Here is a 21779-nt window from a genome sequence, read left to right on the forward strand (position 1 = left end):
CTCAGCGGCATTATCAAGTCGTATTTTCTTGACAGGATAATCAGGGAAATGAGCTCTTATTCGAATTAGTTGAGCTAGCAATCTCGCAAACGCCTGGTTGCGAGTTGATAATAAACAAACATGTGACCATCTAGTTGATGCATCAATTAAAACCATAAAGTATCTAAATGGTCCACATGGTGGGTGTATTGGCCCACAAATATCACCATGTATTCGCTCTAAAAAATTTAGAGATTCACTTCCAACTTTTGTTGGTGATGGCCTGATTATCAATTTCCCTTGTGAACAAGAGGTACATGAGAATTTATTAGATTGAAGAATCTCCTGGTTCTTCAATTGATGACCACAAGAATTATCAATTATTTTTCGCATCATTATATACCCGGGATGTCCCAACCGGTCATGCCAAGCAACAAATTTATTATGATTTGTAATCTTCTGGTTTACAATCACATGTGCTTCAATTGCACTTATATAAGTGTAGTACAAACCAGAGGAAAAGGAAGGTAACTTTTCCACTACACTTATTTTATCCAAATGATGTCTCGTTATATAAAGATATTCAATATTTCCTTCATTTCTTGTTTCAATATGATATCCATTTAGACGAATATCCTTGAAACTTAATAAATTCCTATGAGACTTGGGAGAATATAATGCATTCTCAATGTTTAAATTTGTTCCTCCACACAATATTACATTAGCTCTTCCGGTGCCTTCAATTATTTTTGAACTCCCAGATATGGTACTAACACCGGTTTGTTGCTTTAGAAAAGAAGAGAAATATTTTTTATCCTTGAAAATTGTATGAGTTGTTCCACTATCAGCGAGACACATATCTCCATTATTGGGGTTAATGTTAATACTCATTCTATCTAAAAATGAACAAATAAGAGATAAGTATGAATATAAGAATTACTATAAAAACATTTATTATTATCAGATAAAACATAACATAAAACAAATAGATACAGCATAAGACTGTAAAACTTTTATTATCATTAGATAAAAACATATCATACAACACTTTTATTATAAGAAAATAAAAGGTACTCTTAAACATTTTATAGGTGGGGTTCTATTCCTGGATATTTTCATCTCTAATGAGATGGTCAATCTTTTCATCAGGATCAACAAAGAAATCAGCAGCATCTAAGTGGGTACTTTCCATATTACCATAATCATCTTCATCATTTTCGCATGCAAAGTGCGTTTCAGCCCTTTTATCCTTATTTTGAAGTGATTGTTGGTAAAGATCAACAAGATGTTTTGGCGTACGACAGGTACGACTCCAATGACCTTTTCCTCCACAACGATAGCAAATACTCTCATTACTTTTGCTGCTTTGACCAATATCATTCTTTACAACATTTTTCATCTTCTGGTGAGAAAATGTGTTTTTGTTTTGGTGAGAGTATGTGTTCTTGTAATCTCCATTGTGATTACGATTAAAACCAAAACCACGTCCCCTTCCATAACCACGACCACGTCCACGTCCACGTCCACGACCATGACCACGGCCACGACCACGATTTTGTCCATAGTGATCATGTGTTGCTACATTCACTTCTGGGAATGGAGCACTACCAGTGGGACGAGCCGAGTGATTTTTCATCAAAAGCTCGTTATTTTGTTCTGCCACAAGCAGGCATGATATTAAGTCACAATACCTTTTAAAACCCTTTTCACGGTATTGTTGCTGCAGGATTACATTAGATGCATGAAAAGTGGAGAATGTTTTTTCTAACATCTGCGCATCAGTCACCTTTTCTCCACACAGTGTTAATAGAGAAGTAATCTTAAATACAGCCGAGTTATATTCGATTACAGACTTAAAGTCCTGTAAACGCAAATATAACCATTCATTACGAGCATTAGGAAAGATGACAGTTTTCTGATGGTCAAACCTTTCTTTTAAATTGTCCCAAAGATCTTTTGGATCTTCTATGGTAAGGTATTCATTTTTTAGATCCTTATGAAGGTGGTGACGAAGGAATATCATGGCCTTAGCCTTTTGTTGTTCAGTTGTTTTGTTTCCTTCTTTAATTGTATCTCCATGCCCTTCGGCATTTAAATGAATTTTGGCATCTAGAGCCCAAGCCAGATAATTATTTCCAGAAATATTAAGAGCCTCAAAATCAAGTTTTGCAAGGTTCGACATGATTCAATCTATAATACAGAAGAGCATAATCATCATTAAATATACACACATATATATATATTATGACGAAAAAAATACCATTTTATTTAATAGCAATGATTACAAAACATGATAATATAATATTTTAATCTAATCCTCCACGAAAATAAAAAGTAATAATACAAGCAAAGACTAATAATGGTAAAACGAAAATTATAGCTAATAGTACAAAATCTTCTCCTAATTCTTCAATATGAGTGAAAAAGAAGAAGAACACAATAACCACAAATAGAGTGATGCATAGAAAAAGGATTTTAGCCATTTTGTAAGTATGGGTAAATATTTTGAGATGTAAAAAATATGAATGAAGGTGAGGTATTTATAGAGTGAATTTTATAAAAAATGACCGTTATTGTTACCGTTAAATTCACTGTTCATAGCCGTTAAATCACCGTTCATGATCGTTGAAATTACTGTTCATGACTGTTGAAATCACTGTTCATAACCGTTGAATAATGAGAAAAATATTTTAAGCGTTAAATATCATCTAAGTTAGGACATGATTTTTCAAATGGTCTGCAATACCATTTTTTTAGTCCAGTCAAATGCTAAAAAAAAAACTTCACGCGGACAAAAGAAAAGAAGTAACACATGAGTTTTTCAATAAGGAAAATTGCAACATCACATGGTGCATGCTCCAGTCAAAAAGAAAATTGCAACAAACAATTGTCAAGTTTTCTATAGTGCATTAAATGCATGGCTTAGTTTTTCCTTTGAAATAGTTCAGCTATGTATAGATTGTTGCAGAGAACACACATAGCTTGCGGTGGAGCAGTTTGAAAACATGACATAAAATATAGTTTTCACACATTAAGGACATGACTTTGGTATGAAAGGATCGCATAACTTTGGTTAGTATCACTACTCGAAATTATCTTTCGTGATAATATAGTATATATGGGGTTTTAGACCTCCATTAAATATAAAAGTTAGTATCACTACTCGAAATTATCTTTCGTGATAATATAGTATATATGGGGTTTTAGACCTCCATTAAATATAAAAGTTAGTATCACTACTCGAAATTATCTTTCGTGATAATATAGTATATATGGGGTTTTAGACCACCACTTTAAATAATAATATCCATACTTATTATAGATCACTTGACGAGTTGCCAGTTTTCTATAATAAGAAGTAAAGTAATAATAACAATAATAGCCACTCTAGTTATAAATCACTTGACGAATTGCCAGTTTTCTATAACCGGGGCAGATAATAATAATATTAAGATGATAAAGATAAATGATATACATAGCAATATTAAGTAGTGATATTAAAGTGATGAATATAGGTAACATACGTAGCAGTAGTGAAAACTCCCGATTAGAAACAATCGTGCTGATAACGTGTTATAAAAATATAGATTAATGAAGAGAAAGAAAGAAAAGTGAGAGAAGTTGTATTTTCTCTTGTGTCTGTTTCTATTACAAAATACCCTATTTATAGGGAAAATAGAAGAGCATGGTAAGTATAGTGGGTGGACATCCACTATAATATATTTATAACAAAAAGGTAGTAATAATAGTGTTATTATTATGATGGCGGAGTTTTCATTAATAATCTTGTGACAACACCGTAGAGATTTCCTTTTTGAACTTAACCTTCTTTTTATCATTGAAAGGAGAAAACAACCGCGCGAGTGTGTGAGAGAGAGAGAGAGGGAGAGCGGAGAGAAAAAAAAAAGAAGAAGACGGGATTCAAACCGGATCGGTAACCGCAACGATGTCGTCGTTCCCGTTCCACCGTCGATCTCAATCGGAGGTACATTTCCGAATCCCCGACGATTTCGACCTCGAAATGGATCCCTTCGACTTCGACGCTTCTCCGCTCCAGTTCCAAGATCCACCACCACCGCAACAACACGACGATCTCCTTTCCTCTTACATCGATTCCGATAATTCCGGATCCAAACTCAATTCTCCTACCGCCGCTAATGCCGGTCACCGCCGTAGCAATTCCGCCGATACATCTTCTTCCTTGTTGTCTGAAGGAATCGAATCTAAGAAAGCTATGTCTCCTGATAAACTTGCTCAATTGTGGACCGTTGATCCTAAACGCGCCAAGAGGTCTTTCTTTTAATGCAATTTTCATTTTCTTTTTTGTTTATTGAATTGAACTTGTTTTTATAGATCGTGGATTTGATTTGATTCAGGATTCTGGCGAATCGTCAATCTGCGGCGAGGTCGAAAGAGAGGAAAGCTTGTTATGTGGTTGAGCTTGAAAGGAAAATTCATACTCTTCAAACTGAAGCAACTACTCTTTCTGCTCAATTAAATCTTTTCCAGGTTATTACTCATCATTGCCTAAGTTGAATCAAAAATATTATTATGTATAGTTTAAATATACAAATATGAGAGATAATAATGAATTTCAACATGATTATATACTTGTTGTGAAGCTTAAATGGGCTGTGTAGTTAATGTCAAGAATAGTAAGTGATAAATCCGATCAGAGAGGTAGGTTGAATTGGAGAGAAGCGTCTGTAGCGATGAGATTAGGGGTGGTATTTGCAAGCACTCTGACGCTTAAGTTAGGGAGAGAGCAATAAGAGTGAGAATTATTTAGGTTAGAAATTGTGTACCGTTTGTGTAATGCGTATGGTGCATATGTCGAAGGAATCCCAGGAGGGGTTATGGTAAACCGTTATGGAAGGCAACCTCAAACGGATTTCTTCCACGTAGTTGTTGTGGCCATTAATGAGGGTTGGGACGTTATGGTCATATGAAGATTCTGTTCAAGGGAATCTGTGTGTGGGAACGTCGAATTGGACTCCATATTCACAGGTGGAGTGGGCCTTCAAAAAAAAAAAAGGGAGTCTCTAAGTCCAATCCAGAACAGTTGCCCTATCCTTTGGTTATTTTTTTTTTCCATTGGGCTATTGGTTTGCTTTTCACTCTTGTGGCAGTTCATTTTTCAAAATGGACATGCCTTTGTTTCCTTTAATTGAACTTGGTTTCCAGTTTGTTAAATTCCTTATATTAGTGGTGGGATTTCATTTTATGTTCTGTGAAACTTATTCATTCAAAAACAACATCTTTTTCAGAGAGATACAACTGGTCTGTCAAGTGAAAATACCGAGTTGAAGCTTCGGTTACAAACCATGGAGCAACAAGCTAAGCTATGTGATGGTACGTCTTAGCCATGCTAATATGCTACACTTTATTTCCTTGTTTCTTCTTGTTTTGCTGGTTTTTGTTGTTGTTGTTTTCCATCAGTATAATATGAAAGGCCATTAACTTAGTTTAACCCTGAATTAATGTAAGCATCGGTAATTTAAATTTGACTTGGTTGTAATTTTAGTCTCTTAAATTTGGTAGATGGGTGACTTTATTTCCTATAGTTTCTGTTAGAATATGCGAAGATATCTTTCATTTGTTTATATTATGTTAGAGCATATAAGTTATCTTGTAGTATCGGTTTCTTTTCCTCATACTTTTCAATTCAATGAACTCAGTCCAAACATTAATGTTTTGTCTATTTATTAATATTTGAGCCTACGTGGATTATGGTTTGTGACATGTCAACTGTCTCAGATGACATGGTAGTCCATTTAAAGGATAAATGCTGTATCCAATTACAAACTAAATGAGCTGGCATTGACGTCTGACGACAACAGCCTCGTTTGACATGTAATTTTTTTGTGCCATGCCATGTCAGCTCAAGTCGTTGCATCATTACAAGATAGCATTCATTATAGCTTACATTCTTAGTAATTGGATGGTATATTAACACTTGGTCTAGACTTCATTCATTTGGAAAGTGTGGGTTTAAACAATCGAAACTGTAGAAAAGATACTACAGTGATTGAAGCCTTTCGGTTTTTATTTTACTTGACATCTTATTAATTTAGCTCAATTTATCACTTAATATATTATTTAATGTTGAAAACCATGTTCATCTATCACTACTTCAACTAAGTTTAAACCAATGAACCATGAATCAAAACCTTCACTACTTCAATGACTAGTCCAGTTTTCAAATCGTTGTACATGATCAATAACCTAAAAGTAGTGTTTCTGTTTTGTTAAAATTTCAGCTTATATGTGACATACAATTCATTTACATTACTCAAACTTCCAGTTTTAAAAATAATAATTATTATAAAATTTACAGCTCTAAATGAAGCATTGAAGAACGAAGTTGATAGGCTCAAGCTTGCTACTGGAGAGGTACCAACCCATGCTGATACCTATGGTTTGGGAATGCATCAATTTTCATATTCTCAAGCTTCATCCTTCATGCACCAACCACAACATGGTCCAAACGATCTTAGGGCCATGCAAATGCAACATTTTCATTCCCTCTCATCTAATGGATCCAGTCCCCACCAGCCTCAGTTTGATCTACCCACTTCGTATGATTTGTCGGAAATGTTGTCAAGTGATTCTATCGGCCAATTTCAGGGGCTGGACATTGGCAACAGGGTTTCTCATGTTCTGATGCCTGATGGTCCCTCCGTTTCTGTTAATAAAACCAACAACGCCTTTTGATGCAAATTTTACTAACATGTCACTACCCTGTTTATTGGGTTGTTCATAGATTGACACGAGTGAGACCCAGAGGTATTGATTTTTTGTTTTTCTATTCAATTATTTATTTGATTGAGGGTGTATGTGGATTATTAGCTTATCTTGAAAAAAAGTACTAAATTTAACCGGTTTTTTTAGATTTTTTTTAAAAAAATTGACTTTCCCCAAAAAGAATTGAAACAAATGTCTTCAAGGTGGTCTTTATTTTCTCTAATTTCCTGTTAGACTTGAAATTAATTCATGGAGATTGAAATGTGATTGAAAATTTTCAAGGTACATGATCCATTATGGTCATTTATGCACAACGTTGTTTTATTAATATGATAAGCTTTTTCTTAAGAGCTTTTCTTGCTTTTCTTCAATTGTTCTGTACTTAATGGCACCTTCTATTCAATAACATTTCTCAATTTGTGTTCTCATTTCTGCACCGAGCATGACTAACAAGTCTTTGTGTCGGTTCTCACTTCTACCTTGTTGCACTAAAGAACCTTTTATCATAAATTTCAGTTGCTGTTGACTGTTGTTCATACATGTGGACATGGTATGCCATGGAGTTTAGTTTTTGTGCATACAAAAGGTCCATTTTGAGAGAGTAGTTAATTTTGTGATTAAACTATTCAATCAATCATTTGTGTTTTTCTCTCTATCTATCTCCAAATGGAGCTCTCAAATACTTGAGAGGATCCAAATTCACAAAAGGTAGACGTGCGTTACTGTTTAAACTATGTCAATTTTTATGAAGAAGCCATTTGAACGAGTGTGTACCTTACTTCTCGTGTATTAGCTGGGAAATAAATGGCAAGCACTTGTGTATTCCCATTCTTCGTCTCGTCACTTCAATTTTCATCTTCTCTGAATTTCTGTGTTACATTAGTAAATAAGGTTGCAGGAAAGAGTTGCAGTGTATAGCGTTAGATTTTATTCAAAGCCCAAAGCACATCAGCTGAACGAGGAAAAGCCAAAAGCGTTAGATTTAGGGTCTGTTTAGATTGGTTTTTTTTTAGCTCATGCAAATAAATAAACATTTATCTTAATTCATAAGTTTTCACTAACGAGACTACCTTGACAAGTTTATAAACTACTTGACAAGTTTATAAATAATACATAAAAAGCTCATTTATTTGCATAAGCTTTAAAAGAAGTCAATCCAAAGAGGCACTTACATTAGCAGTTGTTATTCTTAAGTAATGCTTCAACCTTTGTAAGTCAAAGGGAAAAAGAAATTGTATAACCATCGAAAGTGATTAGCAAGTAAGCGAAAATGCACTCTTTCAATTGTTATTTTTTTAAAACATTATTTATTACCAAATAAGACGCGATGTCTTCATGATCCAGTTGATTTCACGTAAATTTTATCAAATAAGAAAGAGAATATTTGATGAAGATAGCTAATAAGAAAGAGAATATTGAACTTGGTACTGAAAAAATGAAGATAATATTGAGCCTAGAGTGGCATCCTCTTGGAGGCTTGGTCAGTGCCTGCCAAATAATTAAGGAAATAAGGCTTAGATATTATTTCGGGTTAATAGATCAAATTAGCTGTTAAAGAAATATTTGATGTTCTAAATTTTGTTGGAAAAAAAAAATCTAAAACTGGCCTCTAATTACGAAGCTCTAATGTATTTCTAAGAGAGACATGAAGTGGATTATTTCCATGTTTATCCTAATTTAACTTCAACAGCAACAGCCTGTTTTATATGAGATATGTATGCTGCATTAAGAATAGAAACATGTATAGAAGGAAAGAAACAATAGAAATTGGAACACTTGCTATTATAGAGATTAGGAATGAATATAATTGTCACTAGCTCATGCAGATTATGGCTCTGTTTGGTAAAAATAGCGGATAGCTGATAAGCTAGCTGATAGCTTTTAGCTGATAAGCTAGCTGATAGCTTTTAGCTGATAGCTGATAAGCTGATTAGAGTGTTTGGTAAAATTAGCGGTTGAACTAGCTGATAAATGTAAAATTACATAAAAGGACATTATTAATTCATCTAAAATTTATACCACTATAAATTAATATTTAAGATATTTGATAATTTAAATATTTTAAATTTAATAAATGTTTAAATATTATTAAATTATTGTTTTTCGGTAAAAATTTATTTTCAATTTATTTCGATTCAGTTTCTAGTTATTATACATTAATAAAAAAACTAAAGTTTACAAATTTATTTTAAGAATAAAATAAAAAATAATCAATTCATAAGATTAAAAAATTTTGTTAAAAAGAACGAAGGATGAAACAAAAAAAAACATACGTATACATACATACCCAGCAGTAGCACAATTGAAAATAAAAATTATATTGCACAATTAAAAGGACAACAACAATAGGAAAAAAAATTGTATGTGTCTTATACTGAACAATGGTTTCGCGGTAGAGATTTAGCAATCGTGTGTACATGCAGATGTAGCATCGTTTTTGTTTTGTTTTAAATTATAATAAATTAATTATTAAGGGTAAACATGGGTTTTAGTTAAAGTGGTAAGGGTAAAAATGGAATAAAACATGAGAAGCTATAAGCTCAAACGCTACTTGAAGTAGCTTAGCTTATAAGCTCGTGAAATAAGCTATAAGCTCATGGTAAAAAGTGTTACCAAACAGGACTTTTTTTTTTATCAAACGAACTTATAAGCTAAAAGCTCTTTTATGGGCTTACCAAACTGACCCATACGCTCAACTCCACAGCGCGTTTCATTTGATGGGTCACATGATATTTCAACGAATGAACTAATAATTAAATTAAACATTGCAAAGCTATACATGTCATTAAATCGCATTCAAAGAATCATGCAGTCTAAAATTTGAAGAGTCTTATAATGTTGTGTTTCTTTCGAAAGAACAAAGGGGAAAGACACAATTTCATCAATTTTATTGTTTGGTTTTGCAAAAAAAAGGAATGAAACAGAGTTTGATGGAACTCATTCCATCCAATTTCTCATTCCCCCAAATTAGAATGTTTTCGATGGAATGAAACACATTAATAATCAAATTACATTTTACATTTTTATCCCTGCTTTTTCTATTCATTAGCCCCTCCTCAATCCCTTTTTCTTTTTTCTCTTCACTGTTTCTTGTTTATAAATCTCTTTCTTCTTTTTTCCAGTTATGGTATCACGTGAATTGATAGGGTTGGTTTTGTTGGAACATGTGTGGAAATTGAGTTAAAAGAATAAACACAAATTCACATGTTGGGTAGAATTAGTGTTGTGTGAATTGAAAAAGGTGGAAGTCCCACATCGGATGGAACACACACATTAGTAGTGTTTATATACTGGGGGTGTACCTCTAATTAATGGGGGTACATAATTATGTGAACGAAGTAAGCACCAGAGAAAAAATATATATTGATATATATTTTATTATTTGGAAATGATAAATTAAATAATTAATTTAATCATTATTAGAAAGTGTTTTCTTAGTCCCCAAGTTTTGCTAAAATATTTGGGTACGCAATCTAATATATTTTAGTACTTGATCTGAAATATATTTTGGCATATAATATATTTTGGTACTCAATTAAGATATTTTTGTACTAGATCTAATATGTGAATTACTTAATCACAAAGTAATATATTACTTGTTCTTGCTAAAATATTTGGGTACGCAATCTAATATATTTTAGTACTTGATCTGAAATATATTTTGGTATATAATATATCTTGGTACTCAATTAAGATATTTTTGTACTAGATCTAATATGTGAATTACTTAATCACAAAGTAATATATTACTTGTTCCCAAAGTTTCTCATATTACTTGTTCCCAAAGTTTCTCACTTATTAGTTGTGAATTTTCCCTATAAATAGAGAACTCACATAGTGCATTCCACACACCAAAGAGTTTCATTGAGTTGTCGGGAACTCTTTCTCTCTTCTCCCTCCAGCTTGTGTTAACGAGCTATTCTTCTCCTCGTCTCATTTTTCTGTCCCTTCGGAATTAAGAGTGTTCTTAAGACTATAGTCCCTTTTCGGTTTAATGTCCCTTCGGAATTAAGAATGATCTTAAAATTAAAAACATAGTCCCTTCGGTAATATACGTCCCTTCAGAATAAAGAGTACTTTTAAGATCATAGTCCTATTTGGAATAACAATGTCCCGTCGGAATCAAGAATGATCTTAACTGTATATAAATATTATAACAATATTTTTTCTATTTGAGGAGAAATGGTGGTATCACCATATTTGAGTGGTCGTAGTGCCATATTGATGTTTTGGATGAGTGGTCTCAGCACCATAACAGAGTGGTAACAATATCATATTAAAGTGGTTTCAGTATTAAAAGAATGGTCTTGGTACCATATTGGAGGTGTAATTCTCGAACGGTTTTCTACAGTGCAGTAGTTAATCAAACAGTTGTAGCTGGGCTTGTTTTATCCTGGAGGCGGCGTGATTGATAGTCTGCTTTGCACAATTTTGGACAATGACACGAAACGTCTTAACGAGAGCGACCTGGTCGTGACTCAACCTAGTAACAACTTCGGTAGATAATAGAATTTGGAAATCCAAATTCAACAGTTTGGAAATCCAAAAACAACAGGTTTTACTACAGCAGTTTCAAATGGAAATGCACATAGCTTTCTTATTTATAAACTCTTTGAAATCGGTTTTGAATTATATCTAAAAGAATATCGGTATTGAGTTATATTTAAAAGATACGATGAACCGTAATTCGCAACTAATGTAACCTTTATAAGCTAGAAATAGAAGAATTTTACGTGTATCCTATATAGTTCTTCTATATTGTTTTTTTTTGTTTAAGCAGCCAAATGAAATAAAGTAGTTACAAATTATGCAGCAACCAAAATTTAAAAATGTTTTGTTCTTACCTTGATTTTGCACATAGCTTTCAAATTGAAAGCTACTTTGGTTGAAAGCGAGGAGTTGAGCCTGAACTGGCGAACCGAAGTCACTTTCGGAACCATACTTCCTACAGCTAACACGTGTCCAGTCCAGCGGGAACGCGCAGCGCAAAAAAACGTAAGCTGCTATACCGAATCCCCCGCAGGCCATCGGGGACCGAGTGGAAAGGCCATGATCCGCAGGGGAACGGATTTATTATGGCGCAAATTTTTTTTTTTTGACAAATATTCTGGTTCCACTTAGAAACGATGTTAAAATAATCACATATTAATCAAATTGACTTGATAATTCAACATAGTGATGCTTTTTAAGTGAAAGGTAAAAATGAAATAAAAAAATTATAACTCATTCTATTATGTCAATTTTCTAAACATTGGAGTATGAAATTAGTTTCATTATGTTGTAAAATATCCAAACAACCTAATAGAGTCTTTGTTCCGCTCGGTTCTATTTTATTCCGCTCCACTCCGTTCCGTTCTGTTAGTATCAGGTTATCCAAACAGAGCTAAGGGAGGGAGGTGAGTGTAATTTATCGAAGAATAGCAATGCAAAGTTTGGCCGATATCACTTGATTTTAACATTTTCACATGGTTAATTACCGTCGTCCTAGACTGTCATTGTCCACGGTAAAAATTAGGCTATGTTCACTAATATAATCAGTAATCACTAGCATCCCAATCAGGAAATTTACATAATTCATTCGGTAGCGGGTGATGAAAATTGTTTCCACTCTGATACTCAACACCTATTTTCAGCTTCATATCATAACAACCTCTACCTAATCCTTTAACAACTTCCATGATCCAACTACATGCGATACGTAGGTTGAATTTTAAAAGACATTTGAAATTGAAAGCATCTTCAATGTTTCAACCTTCTTTTTTTTTCCTTTCAATTTTTTTTTTTTTTTTGACAAAAATAAAATGATATTCATTCATTCAAATCGAGAGATTACATCATTCAACACCGCTAAAAACGTAAAGGATGAATCTGCGAACAAACTCACAGCATCCAAGTTAATAGCATATAACGACATAATGCCTACAAAAATATATGATAAAATTAAAGTGACCGGAATATCCATGGACTCCAGATCTGCAACGTTGACGCCCAAATCTTTGATTGAATAATCGATCTTTCAAGATGAATCAAATGAACACCGCAAGAAGACGGAAAATCAAACAGCGCCGCACAAGACGACGAACAACAAACCACCACACTTAGATGATGAAATCACAAAGAAAAAACCTAGATCTATGTGAAAATCACTTATTTAAATTGAAATAGAGAGGAAAAGATGAAGAGGGGGTGAATTGACCCAAAACCACCCCTCAATGAAGAAACTTGAAGAGAAAACATGGAGAGAAAGAGAAAACTAGGGCTCACTTGTTGGAGAGGGAGGAGAAGAGTAATAATTCCTTTCAATTTTTTTATTTATTAAATAAAACATAAACAAGGTGCAGCAGCACATTGCACAAGATGTGCCAGCACGAAACCAAAGTCATAAACAAAATAAAATAAAAATGCCACTACATTTTCTATATGTATGCTTCAATTTGTTAACAGCTGCACACCCTATGAGCCCCTTTGACTAATAGCATTTTCAATTCATCTATCATTCATTAAATAAAATTTAATCCACAAACAATTTTTTATGGACGGATCCCCTTTGACTAATATCACTTTCAATCCATACATTAAAATTATTTAATTTTCATATTTAAAAATAATAATAAATCAAATATAATAAATTATTATAATTATTAAAATTAAAGCAAGACAATGGTGAGCAACATGCATTACATATCACCACACGACCGTTGGAGCTCTGCCATTGACCATTGTACTAGCCATCTCAACATTGCACAAACCACCATGTTGAGCGGGGAGTTCCATCGCAAACCATTGCACCAGCTGACTAAGCTCGGCCGCAGACAACCATAACAACAACCCTATACTTTTACTTAATATCTTTACTTTTCAATCCAATCATTTTTATTTTTATATAAAAAAGATCCATTGGATTTTATTAAAAAAAATGTTTCACTAGATTTTTAAAAAATTGTGATCCATCCTCATTATCAAATGGATGGATTGGATTCAATCTATTAACTATTTAATTGTATGGTTGATGGATTGGATGGAGTTCTCACCCCTGAATACGGTATTGTAAGATGAAATGTGTGTAGTTAATGTAACGACTCTACAACAAATTTAGCAAGATGTGAAACTTTTTTTTTTTTTTTTTTTGCATTCCTTGATTTTGGCTTTGATGGTGACCTCTGCTCACACTGATGAGAATTCTTGACTACTCTCCCTCCCCACTCAAACAAGCATTAGATAAAGAGAGAGACACCAACATAAGATGAATTGACTTGATTACAAACTATTGACATTTTGAAGGATATATTTTAAAAAATCCAAATAGTTTAGGGACTTTCAAAATAATTAAATTAAAATGGGATGTACAATACTATCATATGATAACTTTATACCTCATGCATCAGGTTATATTTCAAAAATAAATAAATGTGATTACAAGATAAAGGTTTGCAATGTTAAGATGACAACATTGAAACCAGACATGTTGAGAATTAATTTCAAATGACATATGGGGTACCAAACATATAAATTGTAACCATTGGTCACCCTTGCAAACAGTTATGGATGACCTACAAGGTTACAGCCCCCCAGCACCTCATTTAAATCCACATGGTAGGGTTTGGAACATGTTTCAATACATTCAGTTTGAGCTATGCAGAAAACTACTTCTTTGAAATACTTAATTTGTGTTCTACATATGACCATTGCATGTAACTACCGCAAGAATGTGACCCCTCATAGTCTTTGTTAATGGTTCAAGTTCAATCCATATTATGAGGTTTCATTTGCTTTCTGCTCAAGTGGGTCTAGGAGACAGGCCTTGTGGTGTGGACACAACTTTCATATGTATGGTCCCCTGGACAAAACTCATATGGATTTAATTCACTTATCCCTTTATGTGGATCATATTTCTAGTGTTGTTCAACCATTCCCTTCAGGGATTATTTGAATTTCATTTTTTATGTTTGATTTTTCAAACACTAATAAGAATTCTTCTCTACTTTTTTATTAAACATTTATAAATAAATATTGACTCATTTAAAGAAAAGGTGGAATGTTGCATACATGGTATAAATGCCTGAGCAAGGAACTTAATTGTTTTCCCTTTTGGTCTTTTGAATTTTGGACATGTTACTTTTTCTAATCATCAAAAACTTGTACAAGTTTGAGGCATTCCCCTCTTCATGTTGTCTTCTGCTCTTATTGTTTGTGGTAAAGCCGTAAATCTTGACTCATACTAGCACCGAAAATAAGTGTACCCTAATCACATTACATTGTCTCTCTATCTTTAGCTTTTAAATTTCTTAGGAAACTCCCCATAATTGACAAAAGATGACAAAGGTAAAAGGTGAAAAAGTTACTCACGGAAGTGTGATTAAATTCATCAAACCCTCTCCTTTATTATTTTAATTTTGACAATAAAATACTACCTATAAGAAAACAAATTTGCAGGCTTCATGAAAAGATGTTCTTACGGTGATTTAAAAGGGACGTTTATACGCGTGTCGTAATATGAATTGTCAATGCAATTAAAATATTTGTTACCCTAAATAGTTACCGATCTCTTTTGTCATATTTGTTCTTACTAACCGTTCATTATAAAAGTAGGACACGGGACGAAATTTCTTCACTTTTTTTTGGTATAAGAAATTTCCTCACTTTACATGCTATAAAGATTTTTTTTCTCTTAAATGAATAAAGATTTTGTTGTTGTTTGATGATATATTAATATCGTTGTGAATTCGACTTTAAACCTCAAATCAATAAATTTAGAAGTTCGGAGAAAAAGAAGTAGTAATCAATAATCAAAGTTATCATAAACAACAATATATTTAGATTTAATCTAGTAACTAACTAAATGTAAAACACAAACTATGAGCAAAAGATAATGAGAAAAAAGAAACAAACAAACTAAGATTTGTTCATCAAGTTTAGTCCAACAATAACTTATATATGAAGGAGGAAGATTCCTCCACTTCACTATCAATGATTTTTTTTTACAAAGAGATATAAAATAGTTACAAGAAATTACTTCAACAAACTCTCAAGAACAATCCTAATTTCTAAAGACACTCAACTCTTAACCTATAAGTTCTCTAAAAGTTCTCTCATTTGATTTAAACTCGTACATCAATACAATATTTAATCTGATCCAAAATCGCATCACAATTTAACCTAATCGCACCTCGATTTTTTGATGAGCCAAAACTTCCAAATTGCTTCTCCAATCGCGCCACGATCAATCCCAGCGGCGCTGTGATTTTTTTAAACATTTCAACATCAAATTTTGAGCCAATTTTCAAGAAATATATTATAGAAAATTGATAATAATAATAATAATAATAATAATAATAATAATAATAATAATAATAATAATAATAATAATAATAATAATAATAATAACTATATGCACACACATTGATTCCCCAAACCAATCTATATTGGGCCCGTTTGTTACAGATTAAAATAAAAGTGATTTTGACATAAAATAATTTAGAGATTATATTTTAGAGATTTTATGAAAAATCAGAATATATTTTGCGTTTGTTTACCGTAATAAAAATCACTTTTTTTAAACAAATAATCTAGTTTGTTTGGATACAACTATATAAAAGGGATTTTTTGTTACAAAATTAGTTCAATCTTTTAAACAATATTTTCTCTCTCTCTCTCTCTCCTGTAAAAAAATCTATTTTTTGAGAAGCTGCTCTTAACAGCTTCTCATTTGAAGCTGTTTTTAGATTTTTTTTAGATTCTGATTTTTTTAAAAAGTTGTAACAAACGGATGCAAAACTATTAAAAGTGATTATTTTTTTAAAATAAGTGATTTTTTTCTTAAAAAAGCTATAACAAATTAGTCTAAAAATTAAACATATTTTATTTCAACACCTAAATTAAACATGTTATCAATTTCTTCGCTAGCTGTCCGACCACTTCCTAAACCGCCCCCAAGTCACAAATTAACCAGTGATCTGATCCCGAGACGGTCCCCTCGAAAGCCACCATGGAAAAGTTTTATTTGGGTTTCTCTGTTATCTTCCCGTTTGAGAGTGTGGTTTGGCTCCATGTTTTTGATTCTCTGTTATTTTATTTACTGTTTTGTTTGCTTTTTGTTTTTGTTGGTTTATTTCAAGTTTGCATGCCATGTGTTTGTTGAAATGCTAGTGAAGGATTCGTCTTATCGGTACTTTGTTATGAGTAAGGAATTCCTGGCGACAATCAACAAACTCGTCATCCTCTCAGCCTCACATAGGACTTTTCAACGTATGGTTGTATTGGTTATCACAGATACCAATTATAGTCAATATGCGCGAACAACAACACAATCTTTTTTCCGGAGTTGAATGACATCAAAGACTATGGATCTCAAAAGTTTGGTGATCTTGGACCATAGGTGGAAGGAATTAGTCTGGTTGTTAGGGTATTGTTTTTGGAGTATTGTTGCCCTTTTGTTTTCTGAACTTTATAGATGTATCGTTAGGATGTATCCTACTATCTTGATTGTTAGGTCTAATCTCAATTTATGGGTGTGTGGAATGTCTCAACTCTTAATCGATTGTATTATTTTTTGCCTTTGAATGCATGAAGTTTTTTGACTGTCAAAAAAAATTAAACATGTTATATGCTCTAAAAGAATTAAACATATTATATTGGGCATTTTATCAATTATAAATATCATTTTACAGCAGTAGTTTAAGTAGCTTACATTTTTATTTTTATTTTTGAAAGGATTAAAGTAGCTTTAATTTTTGTTTTTGGTGACAAAAATTAGGGTTCAACTTTGTTAATATTTTAATTTTGGTTTTTAAAGTAGCTTCTGTATATCCTTAATTAAGTAGATAATAAAAATAATCCATCCACTCAAAATGCATACCCTTCACTTATATTTTATACTATCCAACCACTAGAATATTTATTTATATTTGCAAAAGTCATTATCCGAATATAATTTAATTGCAGACCAGTTTTCTTTCCTCAATATCCAAATTTTATTTATATATTTATCCAAAAAATGACGCTTGAATGAAATGGACCGTAAAGAACGGGACATGCATGTGCCCCTAACATGGTAGGGCCAACATGAGATCTCCCCTCCACTTTCTCTTCTTCGTATTAATTGCATTACCATATGTGCATACAAAAAGAAGTATCATAAAATGATGGTTGAAAAAATTGAAAACTTTGTTTCACTAAACAAAAAATCAACCACTCTCATTCTCTTTGTTTATTGTTTATAGTTTAAACGTCTTCGTGTCCCTTCACCAAGCTTTGTAATAATTAACATTGATTTTTATTTGTTTAACTAATCACAAGTCCTTTGATTGAACGCAACCACGTGTCCACTTGGCATAGTTCTAAATAAGATGTGATTTGAGATATACCCTACTGAAAAAGGGACACAGTAATTGTCTTTTGTTAACTTACTCCCCTCCGGTCTCAAATATAAGAAAATATTCCTTTTTTAGATTCATTGAGTAGTTAATGTATGTGGTCTACATTGTAAAACAGATACATTAATTATTCAATGAACCTAAAAAAGGAATCTTTTCTTATATTTGAGAGCGGAGGGAGTATATGGTTTATTAGTATTTAAAAATATATAATTAAACAATCAAAATTTATTTTACTAATACGGTGGCTGAGATGACTTTTACCTTCTTTTTACTCAAGGGATCGGTTTTAGAATGTCTAATTTTACTATGATCATATGGAAGATGCTGCCTCCTTTTTTTTTAATTCAAGGAAGTTGCATTGTTCCACAATTTAATTGAGCCATTATACTGCTTAAATTGATTTAAACAAACAATTTAAAGGCTGTGTAGTGATATTTAAAAAGAAAAAAAAAATGACGTATGACAATGCTAATAATAATAATGTGTATTGAGGAAATCTTAAGACATAGAGCAATAATGAATCAATGTTACAAGATTACTCCAAAATTCCATTATGTATATGGATCACCGCTCTTATATATCAAAAATTTAGTTTATTCATAGTCAACGTGATATTTAATTTTATCACTTGAATTCAAACTTGAGTCTCTCATGCTCTATACCTATATCGTCATTATAACCAACTAAACTCGCCTCTTGACTACACCGCCATCAAGACTTTCAATGCAAGAATTCATCTTGTTCCACTCCCGCTCCCCATCAAGCTGACTAGAACATATATACCACCATTGGATGATGAAGGGATAATCACATTTAGTTAAGAGTAATCACATAAGTGAAATTGAACATCACATTTTCATCCAAAATCTTATATTTAATATTTATTTCATTCATAAGTAATGTAAGACCTTCAAAAATTCAACTCCTAAATACATCCTTAAAGAATACTTAAAATGAGACGGAGGAGTATTTACCATTTATCCTCAAAATTCTATACTAGATCTTTTTTTTCTTTTTTAAATTGGTGCTATATGAAAAGTGGGGAACCAAACTTACCAGTTTTACCGTACAAATAAGCATCTGGTTATATTTTTTGATTGTAGGGACGACAGTCAAACAGTAACCTTGTTGCTTAAGTAATATAATTTGCTTATTAGATTATGGTTTGACATAGTAACCGACAAAAAAAATATAGGATTCTTTCTAAGTATTAATCATCTGAAATGACTAATTGTCTAATATTAATTTCATAATATGCTAAGAGAGTTGTACAAGCAAAAGAATAAGACAAAAGATAATTTGTTGTTATCTCATTTTTGAAGTTTTGGTTATCATATCATAGTAGACTTTAAATCAGCATTGGTTTTTAAAATCATCTTAAAACTTGAGCAAATTAATGACACACGTGTAATCAAAATACTTTGGTTGTTGGTTTGTATGAAATGCTACAGTTAAGGTCGGTTATGTGCTCTGAGCCTTTGCAATATTAAATCCTTCTGCATACAAATTTAATATTGGTACTGTTTTGTCCTTTTCATACACAATAACAAGAACCAAGTAGAATGCAGAAAGGGTTCCGTGTATCTGTGTGATTCTGTAGAGAAAGGGAGGGGACAAGGGATTTGTAGCAGTCACAAAATAAAACTACTCAACTTAGAATGACTCATTAAATGCAAAGTATACTAAAGATGAAAAGTGAAAGTGGGCTACAATATCACTAGCTAGTTTTTTTTTTAAGTCACCATAATTTTACTAACAATATAAATTAAAATTAAAACAATATGGAGACATATAACAAAACCCATGCAAAACAATTACTATGATAACTTTATAGGAGTATTTTTGAGATTTTGACTAAATTACTAAGAAATTGCTTTATTGAGAATGTCATTGTTGTAATTATATGCCGGAAATCGCTCCTTGCACGGGCTCGTTGGTTTAATATATGCCGATTCAAAAAAAAAAATTGTCATGAATAAAAGTAGGGTACATTGAATTAATCACGAGGATCTTGAATTCTTATCTTTACCAAAAGAAGGGCTATTTACAATCTTAGACCATCCCCAATGGTGGTGTCTTTACCAATTAAGACACCATACCTAATAAGTACCCCCATTGGGGAATTTTTTTTTTGGGGTCTCTTAAGACCCTGGGTCTTATTTAAGACCCCCAACTTTAAACGGGACCCGCACGCTTTTAATATTAAAAAATTGAAATGTAGTGATATAAAGTTATTGATAGTTGATTAGTGGGTTCCATTTAAGAACTTTGTGTGAGATCTGGGTTGGAGGGATTGAGTGCTTATTAGGTACTACTATTAAAAAATAATAAAAGAGTGATGTGTACGTGTGAGACCCATTTAGTACCCAAAAATAGATGTCTCCATTGTGGATGCTCTTATATCATGGTGCTACCCGTTCCTCCAATTGGAGTTGCACGATGAATGCTATTGGGGCGATTAGATCGAGGAGAATCAGAACACCAACTATATCACTATAGCTACTGTAGCAAGCCTTGAACTATTATGATCATTGGGGTGAGGAGTAGCAGCTTGCACCAAATGTTGTATTGAGATAACCCCTAAAAAAATCTCTGATCAGCGAATAAGCAGATTGATCCTCTGTAAATCGTAAGGGTTAGTCAAAATAGTTCATAGTTATTTATTTATTTTAATAGGTAACTACATTTTAAAAATTGTAAAATAAAATGGTTCATCCATTAACTTCTGCTTCATGTAGTCTCGAACATAAGAAAAAAAAAAAAAATCAAACAAAACTGAGTCATATACATCTATTTTGTTAGATTTTTTTTCCGCCTTATATTTAAGACTGAAGTAGTATATGTCTTTAGGGCAATAACATGATATGCTAACCGGACATGTCATATTGTACGTTAATCACACATTAATGTCACCTCATCCGAAACCAATTTAGACATATGAGACACATATTGTTAGTAATTGCAATTCAACATGAACTGATTATACATATCAACACAATATCGTTAATTATATTTAACCATTGCAAACTTTCAAATTTATATTTCGAAAGTTCCCTTGACAAACCAAATGATCGCATTTATATGTCTTACATGGGAGAAATAGTACCTAGTAGTTTAGTTACTACTCTATCTTAATTTATCTATTTTGTTTTTTAAATGAAAATCTTCCCCTAATGACACAATGTGAAAATCAAAATCTATATGTAGTTTTTTCTTCACCTCTATAGTATTGCAAGAAATTAATGCGATTAAGTCTACTAGGTTTGGTGCTCACCTCAACAGCACACCAAGTTGGACGTATATGAGTAGAGGCCGGTTTGATAACCCAAAATTAGTGCCACTTTATCTTATGCAAACCGTGATTTAAGGGCAGCTTAATAAGAAATACAACACTTTCATACGTAACGACCACTTGAAAAAGATAAACTAACATATATAAAAATGAAGAGAAATTTAAACAGTTGAGAAATGCATGTGCCAAGTGGGACCGTAGATTAAGCAGTTGGTAGTGTAACCAAAACATTTCCATGTGCACATATGAATAAGTTTTTTGAGGTTTTGGCTCTCTCTTTAGACCCTAAGAAATGCTAACTTGTCCCTTTCTAACACTAGACCCCATATCTCAGTCTTTAGTATGCTTAAATTTCCTATATAAAGCAAACCAACCTTAGCTAATGTATT

The 21779-nt window shown here is 32.5% G+C and overlaps 2 protein-coding genes across 2 annotated transcripts; one reads left to right on the forward strand and one right to left on the reverse strand.

The window, feature by feature from the left end:
• Positions 1-1078: 1078 nt before the first annotated feature.
• LOC146941544 (uncharacterized) lies at positions 1079-2161 on the reverse strand. The gene has a single exon (XM_085749963.1). It carries the CDS (start codon positions 2159-2161, stop codon positions 1079-1081), a length of 1083 nt encoding a protein of 360 aa, XP_085606089.1.
• A 1634-nt stretch (positions 2162-3795) lies between these two features.
• LOC146941545 (bZIP transcription factor 18-like) lies at positions 3796-6903 on the forward strand. Its single transcript, XM_085755354.1, has 4 exons — positions 3796-4269; positions 4356-4488; positions 5247-5331; positions 6317-6903. Exons 1-4 carry the CDS (start codon positions 3926-3928, stop codon positions 6691-6693), a joined length of 939 nt encoding a protein of 312 aa, XP_085611480.1. The 5' UTR covers positions 3796-3925; the 3' UTR covers positions 6694-6903.
• The last annotated feature ends 14876 nt before the right edge of the window (positions 6904-21779 follow it).

The sequence above is a fragment of the Medicago sativa genome, chromosome 3 (genome assembly GCF_051527215.1).
Source record: "Medicago sativa cultivar Bolivia chromosome 3, Bolivia_mono, whole genome shotgun sequence".
In the NCBI taxonomy this organism is placed as follows: domain Eukaryota; kingdom Viridiplantae; phylum Streptophyta; class Magnoliopsida; order Fabales; family Fabaceae; genus Medicago; species Medicago sativa.

What these genes read in the sequence shown, in the direction of transcription:
- LOC146941544 (XM_085749963.1), bottom strand. Translation starts at nt 2,161, where the DNA reads ATGTCGAACCTTGCAAAACTTGATTTTGAGGCTCTTAATATTTCTGGA.
- LOC146941545 (XM_085755354.1), top strand. Translation starts at nt 3,926, where the DNA reads ATGTCGTCGTTCCCGTTCCACCGTCGATCTCAATCGGAGGTACATTTC. An exon ending in GATCCTAAACGCGCCAAGAG is followed by an intron (nt 4,270 to 4,355) that starts GTCTTTCTTTTA and finishes GATTTGATTCAG; the next exon opens with GATTCTGGCGAATCGTCAAT. An exon ending in CTCAATTAAATCTTTTCCAG is followed by an intron (nt 4,489 to 5,246) that starts GTTATTACTCAT and finishes CATCTTTTTCAG; the next exon opens with AGAGATACAACTGGTCTGTC.